The sequence below is a fragment of the Beta vulgaris genome, chromosome 9 (genome assembly GCF_026745355.1).
Source record: "Beta vulgaris subsp. vulgaris cultivar EL10 chromosome 9, EL10.2, whole genome shotgun sequence".
In the NCBI taxonomy this organism is placed as follows: Eukaryota; Viridiplantae; Streptophyta; class Magnoliopsida; order Caryophyllales; family Amaranthaceae; genus Beta; species Beta vulgaris.
Window position 1 is genome coordinate 17,756,341 of NC_079210.1, and position 22,681 is coordinate 17,779,021.

The 22,681-nt window shown below is 35.9% G+C and overlaps 1 protein-coding gene across 1 annotated transcript; it reads left to right on the plus strand.

The window, feature by feature from the left end:
• The first annotated feature begins 2,006 nt into the window (after positions 1-2,006).
• LOC104903076 (protein argonaute 4) lies at positions 2,007-9,193 on the plus strand. The gene is made up of 24 exons (XM_010691059.4): positions 2,007-2,154; positions 2,861-2,899; positions 3,718-3,965; positions 4,047-4,252; positions 4,354-4,578; positions 4,663-4,799; positions 4,883-4,980; positions 5,067-5,164; positions 5,264-5,429; positions 5,545-5,661; positions 5,757-5,864; positions 6,036-6,098; positions 6,169-6,282; positions 6,368-6,533; positions 6,613-6,725; positions 6,823-6,960; positions 7,080-7,210; positions 7,288-7,353; positions 7,728-7,791; positions 7,882-7,993; positions 8,071-8,144; positions 8,274-8,368; positions 8,462-8,493; positions 8,586-9,193. Exons 3-24 carry the CDS (start codon positions 3,732-3,734, stop codon positions 8,759-8,761), a joined length of 2,733 nt encoding a protein of 910 aa, XP_010689361.1. The 5' UTR covers positions 2,007-2,154; positions 2,861-2,899; positions 3,718-3,731; the 3' UTR covers positions 8,762-9,193.
• The last annotated feature ends 13,488 nt before the right edge of the window (positions 9,194-22,681 follow it).

A 22,681-nucleotide genomic window follows, 5' to 3' on the forward strand; every position in this document is an offset into this window, starting at 1 on the left:
TACCCAAAGCTCACTCCTTTTCCCCTCAAATAAAAACATCACCCCTTTAATCCTTTATTCCAAAACACGTAAATGTCTTTTTTTTTATAAAAAAAACAACGTCAATATCCTTTATCAAACGATTGAAACCCCATTAATACCCGTTTGTACAAAATCCATTATCCATTATTAGTTCAGTTCCCGATCAAATCAATTCAGACAAATTCATTTCAATTTAATTCAGTTCAGTTTAGACAACTTCATTTCAGTTAATTAAATCCAATTTATACTACAATTTATTATATGTTATTGTTATTGCTATTGTTGTTATTGTTATTGTTATTGTTGTTGTTATTTTTATCATGATTATTATTATTATTATTATTATCATCATGATTATTATTATTATTACTATTATTATTGACAAATCAAACAAGACCACACATGACCTATATATATATATATATATATATATATATATATATATATATATATATATATATATATATATACTTTCCCCCACACAATAAAAAACGTTTGTTTCAAGACTCGAACCCATGACCTCTTATTTGATATGTTAATGCACTAACCAATTAAACTACAATACGAATGTTGTTATTTGTGATGGAAAACATCATTTAAATACAAGATACAATTTCTATTTTTGAAGAGTTCAAATGTACGCTGGTAAATAATTCGGGACGTATCGCCTGAGACAAAAACTATTTTTTTTATAAATTGAAAAAAATTGAGAACATTCTCTCTAATAATGAATAGTTTCAAGATTTTCAGTGAGAATGATAAAAAAAACATAGAGAGTAATTATTAATAATACTCAATTCACTTCAATTCAAATCAGTTCAAATAAATTCATTTCAGGTCACTCCAATTCAGACAAATTCAATTTAGTTCAGTTCAATTCAAACTATCAATCCAAAAAATAGAGCCTTAATATCATTTTCGACAAAATAAAGTAATTCATATGGTAAATCGAGAAAAGTATCCAACGATTCCATATTCTTCCGTTGAAATACTAGTACGTTACCAAACAAGAGAACGGTATAATAGAGATTTCCGAAGATTTTGGTACTATGTTGGCAATTAGAGTTTTGGAGCAAAAAGAGAGATTTAGGCCACTTTTAGAGTTTTGACTAGATAAAAACTCTAAAAGGGGTGTTTGGTAAAAGAGAGTTTCAGAGAGAGTTTTGAATAAAAAAACTCTCAAAATGAAAGAGCTTTTTCTTTAGAGAATTAGGTAGAAATATGTTTAATGATTTTTTTGCCTCTAATAATAATATTACACATATGTATTAAAATGTCTATAAATATCATTTACACAAACAAATGACAATAAACTTTTAGTAATTAGTTAATTTTTACCAAACACATTTATAAAAAAGTTGTCAAATCAGCAGTCAAATCTGCTGAACAAAAAGTTAAAACTCTAACAACAAATTCCAAACTCTAGCAACTAAACTCTAAACTATGGGGTTGTTTGGCAATCAATTATTGGCTGTTGGATGGTTTAGTTGGCTTGTTTGACTGGCTGAAAGTATTGGCTGTATGTATTGGCTTTTTAAGTTGGCTGTTTAAGCTAGCTGTTTGTAAAAGAATTTGGCAAATTAATTGTAGCCGTTGGTTGTTTACTAGCGAGTTTGTGGGCCAACGAGCCAAAAGACAATCCAAAAAGCTGCTCCAGGCAGCTTTTTCATTTTAGCTTAAAAACCAGCTTTTTCGCCAACCAAAAAGCCAATAACCAAATATTTTTTTTAGTTATTTAACTAAATTATAAAGCCAAAAACTAATGAAAAAAATCATTTACCAATACATACCTATATTTGCCAAAGAAGGCCAGAGCTTTTATATCATTTTCGACAAAATAAAGTAATTCATATGGTAAATCGAGAAAAGTATCCAATGATTCCATATTCTTCCGTTGAAATACTGATACGTTACCAAACACGAGAAGGGTATAATAGAGATTTCCGAGGATTTTGGTACTGTGAAAAAACCGGAAACCGGGAATTCGGGTAACCATTCGTCTCACTCTCTCTCTCTCACGTTTGTTAGGATAAATGGCAATAAACCTTGGAAGTGAGATCACTCTTTTCAATTGCTAGCCTTTGTTTAGATTCCTTCCTAGGGTTTTTCCTTCTGTCAGCACACACTCTCTCTGTAAGTGCTAAAAAAACCCTAATAATTTCTTGGCTCATTTTGATCTCTCTCATGAATTTTTTTCAATTTTATGGTGATATGTAAAATGGTATTTTATTTTATGTTTGGTTTTGTATAATGCAGTTATAATTTTTGGTTTTATGTTTGTTGGTGTACTCGATATTTTGGATTTTGTGTGTTTTTGATCTGTCTTTTGACAAAATTCTAAGTTTTTTGTGACAGCTGAAGGGGTTTTTTTTTGGGTTTGATTTTGTATAATGCAGTTGTAATTTTTGGTTTTATTTGAGTTTACAGTTTACTCGATATGTTCGATTTTGTGTCCTTTTGATCTCATCTGGAAAATTTTTATGTTTTTGGTGGAATTTCAAAGTGGATTTTTTTTGCATGTATAATTTTGTGCTATTTTTTGATTTGTTGGCTCTTCTTGATTTTTCCTTTTTATAAGTTTTTGTTTTAGATGGCTTTTGTGTTGACTAAACGGATTCCAGTTTTTTTTTTTTGTCCTGTTTTATGCAATGTCACCCTCTTTCTTTAGTGTTTCTGTTGTGATTTTTTGCTTCATTGTCTGTTGGGTTTTTTGAGTTTATCTGTTTTCAGAATTGTTTTAAATTTTTGACTATTTTTTTTTTTACTAAATTATCTTCTACTTGAATCCAAATTTCTGTTTAGCTTTAACTCACAAACCTTTATATTTGATTTGTGACAGGGGGTGTAGGTTTGGAAGCAACTGTTCTTTTGCAATCTGGTAATGTTCCTTGACAAAAATTGCTTATACTTCTTTGCATGTTAAAATTTGGGTCATATGTTTTTAGGCCATGTTTCTGATCATTATTTACTTGCATGCTATGGTTTTGTTATATGTTTTAACTTATGGAATTTGATACAGTGTGTTTGTTGTATTGGGGTTTATTTATATCAGTTTCTGAAGTTTAAGTGAAAGTTTTTCTCGTGACGATTCTTGCATGAGAAACTTGAGTAAATCTGTGTGATGATATATTTTTGTGATGAATATTTTGCCTTGTGATGAATATTTTGCCTTGTCTGGCATGGTAAAGTTTCATTTATGTAATTATGTTGGTGTTGTATCTGGACTATAAAGTTAGGCCTGGCAGAACTTGTGCATGCATTGCTTGATTGGACTTCTCAGTAGCTTGCACTTGAAAGTGTTCATTATATAATATTGCAGAACTTTCCCTTGTATGAATTTTGACTCGATTTGGTTGTTATTTGAATAACTTTGTTCCAAAATGGGTTTGGAATATCTCTAATATCTCACTAATTATATGTTCTGAAGGTGTGAACATTAGAGTTTTGGCAGTTTGGAATATTTCGGTTGTATGATGTTTTTTCTTTTCAAAGTCTTATCTACTTGATGCTTGATTATGATTGGTGCATGAAGGCCATGAACTTACCTATTTTTGTATTTCCTAAAGTTATATTCGCATCACAAAAGTTGTGGGATTCATTCGTTCTCCAAAATTGACTTCCTATAACATTTTTCTGTGACTTGCATCTGTAACGGCTTGTACGAGGTCTACTGATCATCATTGCTTCTTAATATAGACCGGTGGTAGAGTATGGATTCACATGATGGAAATGGATCAGCAGAAGCTTTGCCGCCTCCTCCACCGCCTCCAGCTGAAATTCCTCCTGATGTTGTACCAATTAAAGTGGAATCAGATCCACCTAAGAAGAAGCGTGTCCCTATGGCTAGGAAAGGTCTTGCAACTAGAGGACAGAAAATTCAGCTGCTGAGTAATCATTTCAAAGTTAACGTTTCTAATGTAGATGGCCATTTTTTCCACTACAGTGTATGTTCTATCTCCCCTTTGGTGCTACATAGGTAATCTTAATACCTAATATTTGCTAACTCTGCTACGTAATATACACAGGTCAATCTCATGTATGAGGATGGTCGCCCTGTCGATGGCAAGGGAGTTGGAAGAAAAGTGCTTGATAGGGTGCAAGAAACTTATGACACCGAGTTGGCTGGCAAGGATTTTGCATATGATGGTGAAAAGAGTTTGTTTACTGTTGGGGCACTTCCTGGCAATAAGCTGGAGTTCACTGTTGTTCTAGAAGATGTCACTTCAGCTAGGTAAAGGATAATAAACTGTCAGAGCTTGTTTGTTCTCTGAAACTGTTGGGATTTTTTGGTCTATTATATTTTGTCTTCATACTCGGTTTCTTTTGCCGAAGGAACAATGGCAATGCCAGTCCTGAAGGTCGTGGAAGTCCAAATGAGACTGACCGTAAGAGAGTACGACGCCCGTACCAGTCGAAAACATTCAAAGTTGAACTGAGCTTTGCTGCCAAGATTCCAATGCAGGCTATAACAAATGTGATTCGGGGCCAGGAAAATGAGAATAGTATGGAAGCTCTGAGAGTTCTTGATATAATCTTGAGACAGCATGCTGCTAAACAGTATGGATCTTTGACTGCATCAGGATGTTGATTCATGTGCACCCTTGTTGATATTTTTTCCTTACAGTGTCTTGTTTCCTGCAGGGGATGTTTGTTAGTTCGGCAATCTTTCTTTCACAATGATCCAAAAAACTTCGCAGATGTAGGGGGTGGTGTTCTTGGTTGCCGAGGATTTCACTCTAGTTTCCGAGGCACTCAGTCTGGCTTGTCTCTGAACATAGGTAAGTTGGTTAGATTGTTAGGTTTATCACAAATACATGCTTTATTTGGTTTCAAGTGCTGATTGTGGTTTGATATTGTGCAGATGTGTCTACTACTATGATTATTCAACCAGGGCCAGTGGTGGATTTTTTGATTGCCAATCAGAATGTTAGAGATCCGTTCTCTATTGACTGGGCCAAGGTAATGGCATTTTCTGCTCTATGAGCAGCTTTTGATTGTTTTCTTCAATATGTAATGTTTTGTAATTTTTGTTCTTTTGGGTGCAGGCAAAAAGAATGCTAAAGAATTTGAGGATCAAGGCAACCACTTCGAATCAGGAATTTAAGATAACTGGTCTTAGTGAGAGGCCATGCAAAGAACAGACGTAGCTTTCTCTCTCTCATCACGGATCAATTCTTGTGTTTTCACTTGTATCTCTATAAAACAATTGAATGAAATCTTCTGCTTTATACTTGTAATGTAGGTTTACATTGAAGCAACGAGGACAAGAGAATGGAGAAGCTGAAGCATTGGAGGTTACAGTTTATGATTACTTTGTCAATCATCGCAACATAGACTTGCGTTACTCTGCTGATTTGCCATGCATCAATGTTGGCAAGCCTAAGCGGCCAACTTACTTCCCCTTGGAGGTGAGTTTAGATTTTAAAGTTAATTGGTAGTTTCTGCGTATTCATGATGTGTTGAGTTTTTATCATCTCTTTTTTCTTTACATGCGATTTTCTCCTTTGTTTTATCTTTTTGCAGCTCTGCTCCTTGGTTTCACTTCAGCGCTACACAAAATCTTTATCCACTCTTCAGCGAGCATCATTGGTGGAGAAATCTAGACAGAAGCCCCAAGAGAGAATGAGTGTGCTATCTCACGTCAGTTCCCATGATGCTTTAATGCATGTTTCTGGCATGTTAAAGAAAAGATACCTTGATTAGATCTTGACTTTGCATTTTTTTCATCGATGCAGGCTCTGAAGGTCAGTAATTATGATGCTGAACCGATGCTTCGTTCTTGTGGCATTTCAATCAGTAATGGATTCACTCAAATCAACGGTCGGGTCCTTTCAGCTCCTAAGGTATCTTGGTTGCATGTATTGGCATTGTAAATGTCCGTGCTCTCAGCTGGATAACTTTTAAAACTTGTCGACTGTTAAAAATTAGTTGCTTTTGATACTATGATTTGAAATCTTTAAGCAATGCTGACTAAAGTAGGAATTCTCATAATCATTTCTGTGACTTGGTTACAGCTGAAAGCTGGAAATGGAGATGAATTTTTCCCCCGTAATGGGCGGTGGAATTTCAACAACAAGGTGTGCTTCTTAAATTGGATAGCTTTGGTGTTTTATGTTCTCTTCACTCAAATATTTTGAGCTTGTGCAGAAACTAGTAGATCCTACCAAGATAGAGCGCTGGGCAGTGGTGAACTTCTCTGCTCGATGCGATACAAGGAATCTTGTCAGGGATCTGATAAAGTGTGGTGAAATGAAAGGCATTGTAAGTAGGCATTATACTTTTTACAGTTTCCTTCTAGTTTATGAAAGGATTAGCCTTTATGTACTGACTGACAAATGGTCTTTAGGCAATTGAGGCACCATTTGATGTGTTCGAGGAGAACGTACAGAATAGACGTGCACCACCACTTGTACGAGTGGAGAAAATGTTTGAGAATGTACAATCAAAACTACCTGGGGCTCCTAAATTTCTTCTATGCCTTCTCCCTGAGAGGAAGAACTGTGATGTTTATGGTAATATTTTTTTTTTTTCCTTCACATTTCTCTTGTTAGATTCGAAGTGCTGTGCTATAATAGTCTTTTTAACTTATAGGACCCTGGAAGAAGAAGTGTCTAGCTGATTTTGGAATTGTTACACAGTGTATGTCTCCTACTAGGGTTAATGATCAGTATCTTACAAACCTGCTTTTGAAGATAAATGCGAAGGTGAGGCTTAATGTGGGTGGAGATGCTTGGTGAAATCTAGCAAATTTCTGTGGGTTATAATTCCTTTTTTTTTTCTTTTTTAATTTTCCTTGTGCAGCTTGGTGGTCTGAACTCAATGTTGACTGTTGAGCATACTCCTTCTATCCCTCTGGTTTCCAAAGTTCCCACAATAATTCTTGGGATGGACGTCTCCCATGGATCACCAGGGCATTCTGATGTGCCATCCATTGCAGCTGTATGTATCTTGCTAAACTGCTCTTCCTCCCTCTATGAACAAAGAAAAGAACAGGGAAAAAAGACACCAAAAGGTATGTTTGGAATTGTGATTGGACTTGCCTGATGTTTGCTCTGTAGGTTGTCAGCTCCAGGCAATGGCCGTTAATTTCGCGATACAGGGCATCAGTCAGGACACAATCTCCCAAAGTTGAGATGATAGACAACTTGTTCAAACCTGTGTCTGACACTGAAGATGAGGGAATAATGAGGTATGTTTGGGCCTTGGGGTACTGGTCTCACCTGTTATGCGGTATATCTGACACGGTCACTCTCTTTTTGTCACCAGGGAGCTTTTGCTTGATTTTTATGTCAGTTCTGGGAAAAGGAAGCCGGAGCATATAATCATATTTAGGTATGAGGTTTGCTTCTACTAGTTATTACTCCCTTTTTTTTTTAAAAAAACTTGCTATATTTGATAATGCACAACAATTAAGGCAATGTCACTTTCAAGCTTTTGGGAGAGTACTTTTTGAGCCATTTAATGTAAAATAATGGGGAAAGGTGAAAAAGTAGTACTTTTGGGTGGAAAAAGAGAAACAAATATAATAGTAATACTTTATGGTGGGCCAAGTATCCCAAATAAGGAAATGTAGCAAGTAAAAAGAAACACCCATATATGGAATATGTAACAAAAAAAACTGAGGGAGTAAGATATTTGTGCTTTTTTAAAAAAAATCTTTTTAGTAACTTTTAATCTTCTTTTGTTCCATCTCTTGATCAATGCAGGGATGGAGTCAGTGAGTCCCAATTCAACCAAGTCTTGAACATTGAGTTGGACAAAATCATCGAGGTTTAACCTTTGACTATCTAGATTTCTCTAGGTGCTCTTCCTACAATTATGCTTACTTAGCATTTAACATTTGCAACACTTAATGTGCAGTCTTGCAAATTCCTGGATGAGAAATGGAATCCAAAGTTTCTGGTTATTGTGGCTCAGAAAAATCACCACACCAAGTTTTTCCAGAATGGTGCCCCAGAAAATGTTCCTCCAGGTATATTTCTTCTTGGGAAGGTAGTGGTTACTTGTTATCTCTTGTGCAAAATTCTAATATTCTCTTATGTTGTGCAGGGACTGTAATTGATAACAATGTCTGCCATCCAAGGACCTATGACTTCTACCTCTGTGCGCATGCAGGAATGATTGTAAGCACCTAGAAAGCCTGGCTTTGTTCTTGGATTGTGATGTCTGTTGGTGGCTTGCTACTTTTCCTAGTTTATGCTTTATAATGGTGTGAGTCGCGCTAACATAGAAAATTTGATTTTGCTTTGTAGGGTACAACCAGGCCTACCCACTATCATGTCCTACTGGATGAGATTGGTTTCTCACCTGATGATTTGCAGGAACTTGTTCATTCTCTGTCCTATGTGTAAGTTTATTCTGCCTCAACTCCTATTGTCTTTCATTTAATGGTTCACTGTCTCGTTAGCTAATGAATAATGAATAATGAATAATGTTACAGATACCAAAGGAGTACCACTGCTATCTCTGTTGGTATGTGGCCTTGAAATTGTTCCTTTTGTACTTTGCAGCAAATTAACCCATACGAGAACATTAGTAATTTTGTATATCTTTTCTTTGTGCAGTTTCCCCGGTTTGCTATGCCCATTTGGCTGCCACACAAATGGCTCAGTGGATGAAGTTTGAAGATACTTCTGAGACTTCCTCTAGCCATGGCGGTGTGACTTCGGCTGGTTCAGTCCCTGTTCCTCAGCTGCCCAGGCTGCAGGAAAATGTTGCAAGCTCCATGTTCTTCTGCTAAACCCTAAGATGACGGCTGGCTAAGTTAAAAAGGCTCGTCTGTTTCGCCTATGGTTGTGTTATTGTGTAAATACTTAGGACCACTTGGAAAGTGATGCGCTTGACTGGTAATGGTAGCTGGTTTTTAGCTTTTGCACTCTGGTTTGTTGAAGTGATTTGACACTTTAGTATGCCTATGTTACCCCTTCTGTAAAAAGATCACTAGTGTGCATGGGTAGGTTTTAAGTTATGACAGGTTTAATCCCCAGCGGAATGCTTTGAATGCTTTTTCACTTCTCTTATTAAGCATGGGTAGGTTTAAAGTTATGGCAGGTTTAAGCCCCAGCGGAATGCTTTGAATGCTTTTTCACTGCTACTTTTACGATAACTAGTTGGAACTTGGAACTGCTATTTTCATGGATAGCTGTTAAATAGAGAAGCTGAATTGCTGTTATTAATGGTGTTTTCATGATTAAGGTTATCTTTTATTGTGCCTTGTGGAAGCTCGATTCTCTTCTTGATGCATAGCTGCGTTTGTCAGAATACTTGCGCTAACAGCTGTTTTTAGATTTATTACAAAAATGTGTGTAATGATAAAACTTCCATCAAAATGCTTTTGCTACATGTCTTCAGATTTATTATAAAACTGTGCTAATCAGCCAACATAGTAACCTAATATATCTTGCATTTATTTGGGCTACCAGTCATCTGAAACATTAAAAGATAGAAGAAGCTCATCTCGTACTAGTAAAGAGAATGATGTTGGCAGAATATTTTGTAGTGATTGTGGTCTTGTGGATATAAAAAGTAAAAACCATACAAGGAGATTAACGAAAATGAGGTGGTGACCTAGAAGTAACACCACAATTTTGGCATTAAATTTTGAAAAGAAGGGTAAATTTGCAACACATTAACAATTTTGGAAGAGGGGGACAGATAATACGATAATTTCATGTTAATTTTTGACAATTAGGGGGAAGTAGCACAAAATGTGATGTAGACTATTTCCTTAATAGATCTAGGCATACATATTTCCTTAGTAGACTACAACATTTATAACACTTGTTAGACATGCAATTAATGCATGTTGGGAAAGTTTTCCCCTAACCGTTGCAATTGTTGAATGCAGATATGCATAATGAAATTTTTGCTTATAAATACAACCATTGTATGAAGTGAATTTTGCTCATTCATATATAAAAACATCTTACTGTACATTATTCTCAGTATCTTCTCCCTATTATATATATTCCTCACAACACGTAATAAGCACGAGCTTGCTACCGGAAAAAAAGGTATCCTTAAAAAGCTTTAGATCCATTTTGTCTCAAGTTATGTTTTTTTTTTCTCTAAACCCAATCCTTTGCTACCCGAACATTGATCAACAAAGTAACGAGATTAACATTGTCTTACACAATGTATTTGTCTCAGGTGTATTTTTGGATAAAGTGAAATAATGTGCCTTTCACTACCAACCCAACACGGGCTACTGTAAGACAACCCCAACCCAATAACCTCAACGACGATACAAATACTCAAACTAGAGAGAACCCACAGACTCTTGTTCCCAATACCAATAGTAACCCTCCTATACAACCAACCGAAAATCAACCCCCACCAAATAATAAAAGAGATAGAGATGAACAGGAAGAAACTAGTAGTCAACGTCATCATGCCGCTAACCCAGAAAATAGATAATTTAATAATAACGCCACCTTCATGGAGGACAAGGATATTTATTTACGTTACTCTTTTTGCTCTTGAACCCCCTATATGAACAGGTTAATTTTTTTTGAACTTGCCGCTTATATGGAAACAAGCATTTATATGTACAATAATGTTATATGTGTGTTGGAAACAAGCATTTATAGTATTATAATTTATATCTGTCTCTAATATTTTATCTTTTTGGCATTTACAGTTACATATAGCATATCACCAGTTTACCAACATGCATAATAGTAGACAAATCTAATACTCCATATAGTAATTGTTCTAACATATATTTGCCAATTAAGAGATCTTAAAATTTTATAAAATTTTATATATTTTAACTATAGATGAATTGCACAGTTAGGGATAACCCTCTATAAAAAGCGGATTACCCATCCTCATTTTCACCACATCCCTTATCTTCTTCCATTTTTTTTTCTAAACTCATATTTTTTTCTCTCAATTTTTCAACCACCATGTTCTATGCCGACAACAACCATCCTCCATCCTAATCTTCTTCTTTTGAGGGGGATTTTAGGAAAATAAGGCTCTAGTTATTCCTTATAGTCGGTTTCTTTTTCCTCCTCATGACATTAATGATAGATCTCCTAATACATAAGTAGGAGATAATTTTTTTTAAATCTCCCCGGAAGAATGACGAAAAATGCACATGAATATCATTGTTTATATGTCTTTAAGTGCATTTTAGGACGTTTTTTTTCTTCACTCGTATTTTTTTGTTTTCTATTTTCGTATTTTTTTGCTTCATTAATATTGTACGCTATTTTGGTATTTTTTTTTGTTTGTATTTTTATGTATAATTATAATGATATAAATCAGGGAGAGATAATATATGTGAATTTTTTCCTTGAATAATGCAAAAGTGGGTTTTAATTCCAGAAATATGCCCAAAAAAAATAAAATTCCCTGCGTACCGTCCACGTAGGACGGCACGCGAGAAACTGTTTTTTGTTTTGTTTTTGCCCACGTAAACCGCTACTCAGAGTAGCGGTTTGTTTTAAAATAAACCGCTACTTCAAGTAGCGGTTTATACACATAAAATGCTATCTAAAGTAGCAATTTACCTGGGCAAAATGTTGCAAGCACATATCAAACTCTGGATTTGGGGATTTCAGTAAACCGTTACTTGATATGTGCTTGCAACATTTTGCCCAGGTAAACCGCTACTTCAAGTAGCGGTTTAACTTAAGTAGAAAAAAAAAATTCTCTTCACTCAAATATTTTGAGCTTGCAACAATACTCACCTTGCATCGCGTCGATACTCACCTTGCGTCGCGACGTCACTTTCTTGTCGTCGCGACGTCACTTTCTTGTTGTCGCGACGTCACTTTCTTGTCGTTGCGATGTCACTTTCTTGTCGTCACGACGTTTATGATATGTCATTCAGACGTCGCTCGTCTCTAGTCCAAGCGTCATTTGCCTGTCGTCCAAGCGTCATTTGTCCGTCGTCCAGACATCACTCATCTGTCGTCCAGACGGACTCTACTGTCGTCCAGACGGACTCAACTGTCGTCTAGACGGAATTAACTGTCATCTAGACGTCATTCATTTGTTGTGCAGACAGACTCAACTGTCTTTCCAAGTGTTATTACGTTAATAATCTATTGTCTAGATGTTGTTCGTCTGACGTCATGTCATGCAGATTTTGACCATAACAGCTGCCACAACAGCGACAACCAAGCAGTAGCAAGAACGAACAAGAATTAGGGAAGGGCGAAAAACATATTGGCGGCACCACCTCCTCAACACAACAACAACATCAGCACAACGGCGACGCGAACAAAAGGAACGGAAAACTCTGTTGAAGGAGGCACACCCGACGAAGGGCAGAGAACGGGCTGGGGTTTCACGGGTTTTCAGGTTTTTCAATTTTAGGGTTTTGAGGTTTTGGATGAAATGGGTTTCTTTGTGGTTTGGAGAAATGTCGACCAAAAGAATTAGGGGGGGGGGGGTTTACTTCATTAACCGACAACATAAAGGAAGGAAGGGAGCCCGACTTTGGTTTCCTAATCGGGTAAATACAAATCAACGAATTGCTCATTAAACGCGATATATAAAATAATGTATTAATAACTTCATAAAATTAATATAACAATTATAGTACAAGAATGACAAATAAAATTCATACTCCACAACTCAAAAAAAAAAAGATATTCGTAATATAATTAACTTAGTAATTATATTTAACTTCTAATAATTAAACGTTCTTAAGAACAGGGCTATTACAGGGCTACTCTCGCTGGTTAGTTTATTCTAGTTAAGAAACCTATTGTGAGTTTTGTGGTTATTTCATAACCACTATTAGTATTGTTGTATTAAGCTAAATGTGGATTGATAATCATGAAGTGTAAGAGAGCATAAATTATTTATATGTATGCAAGAGTATGAGTTCGGTGTAATAAGTGATTCATTAACTTTCCTTAGTTAATTCTAAGAGAGAGACCTATTGTGATTGTTGTTACTACTTGATAACTATTGTTATTATCATTGAAACAAGAATGGATTAATAAGCATAAAGTTTGAAAGAGTGTAAGATATTTATATGTAAGAGTATAGTTCTCTAAAGTGAAGACCTTCAATGTGGTTGGCTATTCAAAGGATGGTAAGAATTACTAATATTATTGGACGAGTTATATGAATGATCTGATTGAGTTATGAATGATAATTGAAAGAAATCTAAAAGGGGAAAGTAGCCTTGTCTTGAGTCGACGGATGAGGTGACACGAACAGTGCCCCATGGACTGTGAACCTTGGGGTCCCCACAGGGAAACCTGTCCATTGCTCTGTGGGGGCGAAATTGGGTGATATATCAGGTAATGTGAAACCTGTGGATGACTGATGAAATCACCGAAAAAATGTACTCCGGACTAGTCCCGGTTATTGGCCAAAAGTAAAGCGAATGGTTGGCTGACGACCCCCACTGTCGGAGTGTAAACTTTGTCTCCTCCGCCGCATTCTCTTTCCTCCCGGTTAAAAAGAATGTTATCGCAAAGTATGAAAGTTATATCGATAATGGATTCCTGATAAGGAATCGTATCATGGTAAGTTGTTTCGATATTGGATTCCTGATAAGGAATCATATCAGGTAAGTAATGAATATTTATTCAGTATTTGAATATGAATATCGATATTGGGTTCCTGAATAAGGAAGCATATCATGGTAATTATAATGATGTTGGATTCTCGATAAGGAATCGAATCTTGTTATGATTCCTGATAAAGAATCATATTTTAGTAGTGGATTCCTGATAAGGAATCATGACATAGAGTGTTATCATGTTGTTTAATTCTTGATAAGGAATTGGTTGTAAAGGTATAAGAAAATGATTAATATGGAATTTGAGAATCTAAGTTGGAATTCTGATAAGAGATCGATTGAAGGAAATAAGTCATATAACCTATATTAGAGTTGGTCAACTTAGATTCCTCATAAGTAAATGTGATATGTTGAAAGCTAATTAAATGAAGATATATGAATTATGTCTATGCTTTGTTTGCTATTATATGAACAATGGTGTACTATGAAATGAATTGAATGATGGTATTGCATGTATGTGTCCGACATGACTAATGCTATACTTTGTTATGACTTGTATGATTAATTCGAGCATGATTGTTGAGTCCTTTTCAAGAAAAAGTCACCAAAGTACGTGTTCAGCTTATTTACGAGTTTAGTATTCAGCTTTGCTGATGTGTGCATGTCGTTTTGTCATTTCAGTGGCCTGTCACTTGGTGGGTGGCAGTATGCTAAATGTTTTAGGTTGAAGCCGTGAGTAATCCTTATAGAGTTGAAGCTGTTATGTTATGTAAGAATAACTGTAATGTTATACATGATACCAAAGTGAGGACGCTTGACTTGTAATAGCTAGTCATCAATCTTTTGTTTTAATTCTTTATATTTAAGAGTCGTTAGTGCTCCTGATTCTCTGTTGGTTGTTGCTCCGCAAAAGCGTTGAGGTTAATGAGCTTTGGGATCTGGAAATTTTTATAAATTGAAATTGTAACAAGTTCATATTATTTCTCGCTTTAGAGTTGTCCTATTTTCAAAGGAAACTCTGCCAGATTTTCTATATGAATTCATTGGAACAGAATATGAGAATCAGGGAATTGTTGTAAAGTTAATTTGAATAGAATATAATTGGGAATTGAGTTCCACACTCTCCGATGTAGTTCGGTGAGTGTGATGGTAATAGTTCGGGTTATCTCTACTAGAGTCTCTTCCGCTGTGTTTAATCCTCTATAAGCTGGTCGAAAAAATTTGGGCTGTTACATTGGTCCTTGTCCAAATGACAATCCAAGCTCTACTACGCCTAAGTCCTCCATGTTAAGCTCTTCATTAGTTTTTTGGCCAACAATGTCTTGCCAAATGCTTTACCACTTCTAGTAACTCTTGACGCCTAATGATCCTCATCATTCTCCCCTTCTTGAAAAGAATTTATTCTCAAATTCTTGTCAAGTATATATGGAGATAAATCACCCATATTAAAGGTAGTTCCGGAAGTTCTAACTTATATGCATCGTCACCAATACGCCCTAGCACACGAAATGGACTATTAGCCCTTGGCATGAACTTGCTCTTGCGTTTCTCAGGACATCTCTCTTTGCGTAGGTTTAACCACACTAGATCACCTACTTGAAACTCTTGTGACTTGTGGTGCTTATTAGCTTGTTGTTTATAACTTTCATTCATATTCTCAATTTGCAACTTAACTTCTTTACATATCTTCATGAATGATTGTTGACGAGCTTGAGCATCAAAGTTAACAAGATCTCCTCGTGGCAAATCAACAAGATCAACAGGAATATGTGAATTAGCACCATAAACAATAAGGAATGGAGATGAACCTGTTGTAGATGAAGGCGACGCCCCATTATATCCGCATGAGCCAAACGAACATCCCAATTTGTCGTCTTACTCACCGAACCTCGTAGCAATGTACCTAATGTTCTATTTGTGACTTCGGTTTGCCCATCAGTTTGGGGATGATGCGAAGTACTAAATAGTAGCTTAGTTCCCACAAGCTTCCAAAAGTAGCTAAGGAACTTATATCCCTATCTAATACTATACTCTTGGGAGTACCATGAAGACGTACTACCTCTTTGTAATACACATCAGCCACATTGCTAGCATTATCCATTTTATGGCAAGGTATAAAATGAGCCATCTTGCTAAAACGATCAACCACTACCATAACGGTATCCATACTTCTCGTTGTGCGTGGTAATCCAACAATGAAATCCATGCTTACACTTTCCCAAGGGACACTAGGAACATGCAATGGAGTATACAAACCCTTGTGGAAAGTGCTCCTGGCCTTTTGGCATGTGGCGCATCTCTCAATCACTTGATGAACATCTTTGAGTATTTTAGGCCAATAGAAATGTTCACACAATAAATCATATGTTTTATGCACCCCAAAGTGACCAGCAATACCCCCAGCATGCATCTCTCTCACTTACAATTCACGCACACTACACTTAGGCACACATAGACGATTCTCCTTAAATAAGAACCCATCTTGAACAACATAGGAGACTTGGGGAGCAGCAATCAACTCCTTGAAGTCGTCATCATCACCATAGTGTTGTTTGAGAATTTCAAACCCAAGTAAACGAGCTTCCATGATTGTCAAGAAATATCCCTCCTAAACAATGGATCGCCACAACATTCTCTTTGCCTTCTTTTATACTTAGAAGACAACGTGAAGGATTTCCAAAATTCCACCCAGTTAGCATGTCAACATTAAGCTTTTGTTGCCCATGTATATGTTTTAGACTCTCATGATCCGAATAAAGCACAAAAGGCTTAGGGCGAAGATGATGAGACCAATGTTCAAGGGCATGAATAATGGCATAAAACTCTTTACTATAAGCGGAATAGTTGAGTTTAGACCCATTCAATTTCTCACTAAAGAATGCAATGTGATGTTTTTCTTCTAGAAGCACAACACCTATTCCCAAACCACTAGCATCCATTTCCACCTCAAATAATTTGGAAAAATCTGGTAAGGCAAGAACCGGTGCATCAGATAGGCTAGCTTTCAACTCTTCAAAGGCCCTCTTTGCATTGTGAGTCCAAGCAAACTCACCCTTTTCTGTAAGCTCGGTAAGAGGGGCTGCAATAGTGCTAAAATTGCGTATAAAACGTCTATAAAAACTTGCCAACCCATGAAAACTCCTCGCATCATGTACATTCTTTGGTTCTGGCCAAGAATAAATGGCTTCTACCTTAGACGGATCAACACTTACACATCACTCGAGACAATGTACCCCAAGAAAACAAGACTAGGGATAAAAAATTTACACTTTTCCATCTTAACATGTAGTTGTGCACGCAAGGCTTCAAAAACTTGTTTTAAATGATCAAACTGCAACGCTTTTGTTTGACTATAAATCAAGATGTCATCTAAGTAAACAATAATAAAAGAGTTAATAAAGGGGCGTAATACCTCGTTCATTAGCCGCATGAAAGAACTTGGTGCATTGCATAACCCAAAGGACATAACCATCCACTCACATAACCCTTTCTTGGTTTTAAATGCAGTCTTCCACTCATCCCCTTCTCTCACCCTCACCCGGTGGTATCCACTCTTCATATCAATTTCGGAGAAGATTTTGGCGCCATGTAACTCGTCCAACATATCATCTAGCCTAGGCATAGGGAACCTATACTTGATGGTAATGTTATTTACAGCTCTACTATCCACACACATGCGCCAAGTACCATCCGTTTTTAGGCACTAACAAAGCTGGAACAACACAAGGGCTTTTACTTTCTCGAACATATCCTCGATCAATTAGCTCTTCACTAGTGAAAAAAGCCCATCTGATGCGGTCAAAACCTGGATTATTGATGCTGTTTTAGTCCGCATCAGATGGGTCCGCAGGAGATTATACAAATTAACTAATCCGGTCCAAAATCGGATTAGATAATTGAATTAACTGATTCGATTCTTGACATGACCGCACCAGTTTATTAACTTTGAATAATTAAAAAAAAAAATACTGCATACAAAGCACTGTTGACAATACTTTGTATGTAGTTCAAGGTATGCATCCAACTAACCCAAAGCCATATGAGCAAACTTAATATAAAAACCAACGAAATAAAAATATAAAGTTGATATATTTACATAGAATTAGAAAAAAGAATACATTAAAGTAAACTGAGATAACAAACAATTATACAACAATAATTATACATTAAAACTAAAAAAACTAAAAATTATACATAAAACTGAAAAAAATCAACCGAAAACTTATACAAGAATATAACCAAAAAAATCGAACAAAATACGGAAATAAAAATAAAGTGAAACCCAGATCTAGAAAAAAACTCAAAATAACAATGAAAAGAAAAATTCATAAATGAAATTATAAACTTAAAACAAAGCTAATTAAAGACGAAAATAAGAAAGTGGAACGAAAATGAAAATTAAAAACGCAAAAAAAAAACCCAACCCTAGATCTGAAACAAAAATGAAACACGAAAATCGATGAGAGGAGTGATTGTTGTTGATAGCGACGAGCGACAAAGTGGAGAGAGAGAATGCCACTGATGAGCGACATAAACTGAGGAGCGTTGAGATCGAGGACGGTTCGTGGCGGTGAGATCGAAAAACAACGGTGGTTGATGAAGAAATGACGGTGGTTGATGAAGAAACGACGGTGGTTGTTGATGACGAATTGAAAAGCGAAGAAAGAAGATGGTGCTGAAGGTCTAGTGGGGAGGATGTTGTTGATGATGATAGATAATTTACGGTTCGTAAGAGGAGAGGGAATTGATGAGAGGGGGAAGAGGAGAGGGGGTATGATGAGAGGAGTTTTAGGGTTTGTTAGATGGGTCCCGTTCGCGTGAGAGAGAGGAGAGGGCTATGAGAGAGAGGAGAGGGCTATGAGAGAGAGGAGATAGGGTTATGAGAGGGAGGGGATAGGGTTATGAGAGAGAGAGAGAGAGAGAGAGAGAGAGATGTTTTTAGGGTTTGTTAGGTGGGCTGGGGTTATAAGGGAGGAAATGGGAGACACACGAGGAACATGGGCCACGCAGGTGACATTTTTTTCTTTTAGAAAAAATAAGAAAATCTGATCCGGTCTCCGGTTTCTAAAATCTGATCCGGTCTTCGGTTTCTAAAATCTGATCCGGTTCACTAAAGGACCGGATCAGATTTTCCACCCAGCTTTCCTTCCCATTTTTTAATTGATTTTCCACTAGTGCTTGTACTTGCCTTTGTAGCTCCTTAGACTCTTCAGGATTGCATCTATATGCAACCTTATTTGGGAGAGTGGCTCCTAGAGCCAAATCAATGGCATGTTCAATGCCTCTAATAGGTGTCCTGGTGGAAGTTCATCCGGAAACACATCTTCAAACGTTTGTAGAGGAACAACCAAGGTGGGATCCCTTGGGGGATCCTTGGGTGGTGCAGCCTCTCTAAGGTACAATACATACCCTATGCAACCATCCTTAATATCCTTCACAAACTCAGCTACAGTTAAGAATAGATTTGCCTTGTTTGCTTCTTTGGTTGGCGCCACCTTAGGAGGAAGTGGTTTCAACCTATAATGCTTATTTCCCATCCTAACCGAGTATATATTGCGTTTTCCAGCATGATTAACAATCCTAGCTCATTGCCAGGGACGACCAATAGCCTTTGCAAACAGACCATCAGCACAGGGGGCCCAAAATTTTGAGGGCCCAAAATATCAAAGCCCAGCATTTTTTTTAAAGAAAAAGCTTACTCTCCCAACTGGTACATACAAGCACATCGGCATTTCATCAACTCCTCTCTAACTTCCCCTAATCTCTCGGTCCATATCATTGCCAACAATATGATGCAATTTTCCAAAATTTGATATCTTTTGGAAATCTTCCATATTCTTGATTTCTCACTATCTATTGACAATTTTCCAAAATTCTTTCACTCATTTATGAAGGATATGGAAAAATCAATTTTGATTTCTCAATTATATCTTCAATAAAGGGCTAATTTTTCTACTCCTTAATAATTCTAGTCGGTCTATATTTATTCATTAATTATCAACTAATTGTGGGACAAAAGAAACTAAGATTCATACCTTGAAGTTTTTGGTTTTCACGAATCCGGGACGAAGAAACCAGATGAATGAGATAGTAGGAGGTTGAAATTTGGAGAATTTCGCTTTTTTTCCTTCGTCATCTCGTCGGCACTTCGGTTTTTGTGTTCTCAAATCTCGGTTGACGAAGGTAGAAGAAAGCAGAGAGCCAGAGACAAAGTAAATTACCTTTGTTCGATATTGTTCAATTGCCATGTGGTTCATTATGTTATATTACTAATCAGTTTTTTTTATTAACTTTTTAATTTGATATTGTTGGCCACTGACGATTGAAGATTAAAGAAGAAGATGAGTTAGGTGTAATTGACAGGTAAGGTAACTCGCCTCTTGTAATTTGTTAATGATGTAATGTAAACTATGTAATATTTTAAGGATTAGTGGAATTGTGTATGCAAATATGTTGTTCACCAATTGAGCAACTAATGAGATTCTTTAATTTTTTAGGTTGAAATTTTTGATTAGTAATCGACTAATTGGGGTAGATTTATTACAAATTGAAGTACTATTGCCCAATTGCCAGGTTTTTTCTTGTAATTTCTTATAATTTTTAATTTATTATCTTACTTTTTTTTTTTAAATTTCTATAAGTATATATGTTATATAGTTTTTATTTTTCATCCATGTAATTATGCTTTGTAAATATTTTGTTTTAGTTTTGTTTTTCGTAATTAAGTTGTTTTTCTTTTCATAATAATAATTATATTGTTATTGATTAGTTTGTTTTCATTTTCATAATAATTAGATATGGCCTCAATGTTTGTTTTCTTACAACTCAATGTTTTTGCCACTGAACGTTGAAACGAAAAGAACTGCATACGAAATACTGTCAACAGTGCTTTGTATGCAGTGTTTTTTTGAATACCCAAAGCCACTTTACCGATCTGATCATGTCAAGAACCGGATCAGTTAATTTGTACAATCTACTGCCAACCCACTCGATTCGAACCAAAACTGGATCGGTATGTCCAGTTTTGACCGGATCAGATGGGCTTTTCTCCACTAATGTAAGTATCAATCCAGATATCTGTTTACTTATGGAGGTACCACAATATTTTGGAAATCCACGAAGTAGACTATGATGGCCACATTATCAAATCATGCAGAACTAATTGCTCTTTATGAAGTTGGTAGGAAATGTTTATGGCTAAGGTCAATGATCAAGAATATCCAAGAAGAATGTGGAATGAAAACAATAACAACAAATCCAACAATCATCTACGGAGACAATACTGTATGTATCACCCAAGTAAGCGAATCACTAAAGCTCTTCTTCACTCATGACCTCCAAAAGGAAGGGACGATAAACATCCAACAAATCCAATCATATGAGAATCTTGAAAATTTATTCACCAAATCCCTTCCGACCAAGAAATTTGAAGAATTAGTCCGAAAATTTGGAATGTGTCATCTTCGTGATATATGCTAGACTCAGGGGGAGTATTTTATGCACTGCACACTTTTTTCATTTGATCAAGTTTTTATCCCACTGGGTTTTTTATGACAAGGTTTGTAATGAGATAATTAATTTTAAGCATATAAGGATACGTAATAGGTGTACTCTTTTCCCTATTTATGGATTTTTCCCACAGGGTTTTTCCTACCAAAGTTCTTAATGAGACAATGTCTATGAGTTATCGATGGACATTCAAGGGGGAATTTTGAGATAACAATTCCATCATTCAGCTACAGTGAAGTCCATCGAAATGGACTTTCACCTGACATGCAGTTAATGCATGTTGGGAAAGATATCCCCTGGCCACGACAATTGTTGAATTTACGCAGATATATACAGTGACATTTTTACTTATAAATACAACCATTGTAAGAAGTGAATTGCTCATTCATATGTACAAAACATCCTACTGATAGATTCCTCTTAGTATTATATATTTCTCACAACAATACATAATAAAAAATGTAGTATGTTAAATATAAAATTAGTATATAAAAACCAAGTGACAATTATTAGTTATCTGCGTTTGGGTTTCGTTTGATTATGTTATTTTGACTTATATAAAATTATTTTATCTTATGTAAACTTATTTTATCTAATGTAAACTTATTTTATCTAATGTAAACTTATTTTATCTTATCTTATTTTATCTTATCTTATTTTTTCTTATCTAATTTTATCTTATCTTATTTTATCTTATCTTATTTTATCTTATCTTATTTTATCTGAACTTATCTTATCTTAACTTATATGAACTTATATTCTAGTTAATTGTTTTGCCTAACATAGTTAGTCTGTTCTATTCCACTTATCTTATCTTACATAAACTTATTCTTTTTTTAAATAAGTTAAAATAAGTTGAACAAATCATAACCTTAATATTCTACTTTTTCATTCGAATGTACAATAATGTGGATATAATATACTGAAAATATTTGTGATGAAGATTGATTATCATCCCAACAATAAGAACATGAGAAATATGCGGCGGCAGCCGTAATAATTTTGTGTGTATTTAATATATTGTATGCTACAAAATTGACCAAATAAAGAGGCACTATACAAATATATATATACAAGGAAAGGAAAACCTAAGAGGCCTAAGGAGCAGAGAAACCTTTAGGCTCATGGGCCCAATACGAGAACAAAAATAACAAAGAAGTTAAATACAATTATATGTGGATGGGGCCAAAGTGTTGGATATTCCTTTACCCTCGCAAGCTGATATGGGGGATGAAAATCAACCATACCCAGTTTGCACATAAGCATTTTGAACTGGGAAGAAGGAAGTGCCTTTGTGAAGATGTTTGCATTTTGTGACTGAGTAGGAAGACAGGTTAGTTGGATTAACCCCTCAAGAACCTTTTCTCGAGTGAAATGACAGTTGATATCTATATGTTTAGTCCGTTCGTGGAAGACGGGGTTTTTGCCAATGTGGATGGCAGATTGATTATCACAGTGAAGGGTAACTGATTGGAGGATAAAGGTTCCCATCTCGGTAAGAAGACGAACAACCCATGTGATCTTGGCAGCAGCTTGTGCCATGGCACGGTACTCGGCTTCGAAAGAAGACTTGGAGATGGTGCTCTGTTTCTTTGATGTCCAACTGATTTGCGGGTATCTGGAAAGCTTCCCAAATCGGAGTTGGAAAAAGCTTGAAGTGTG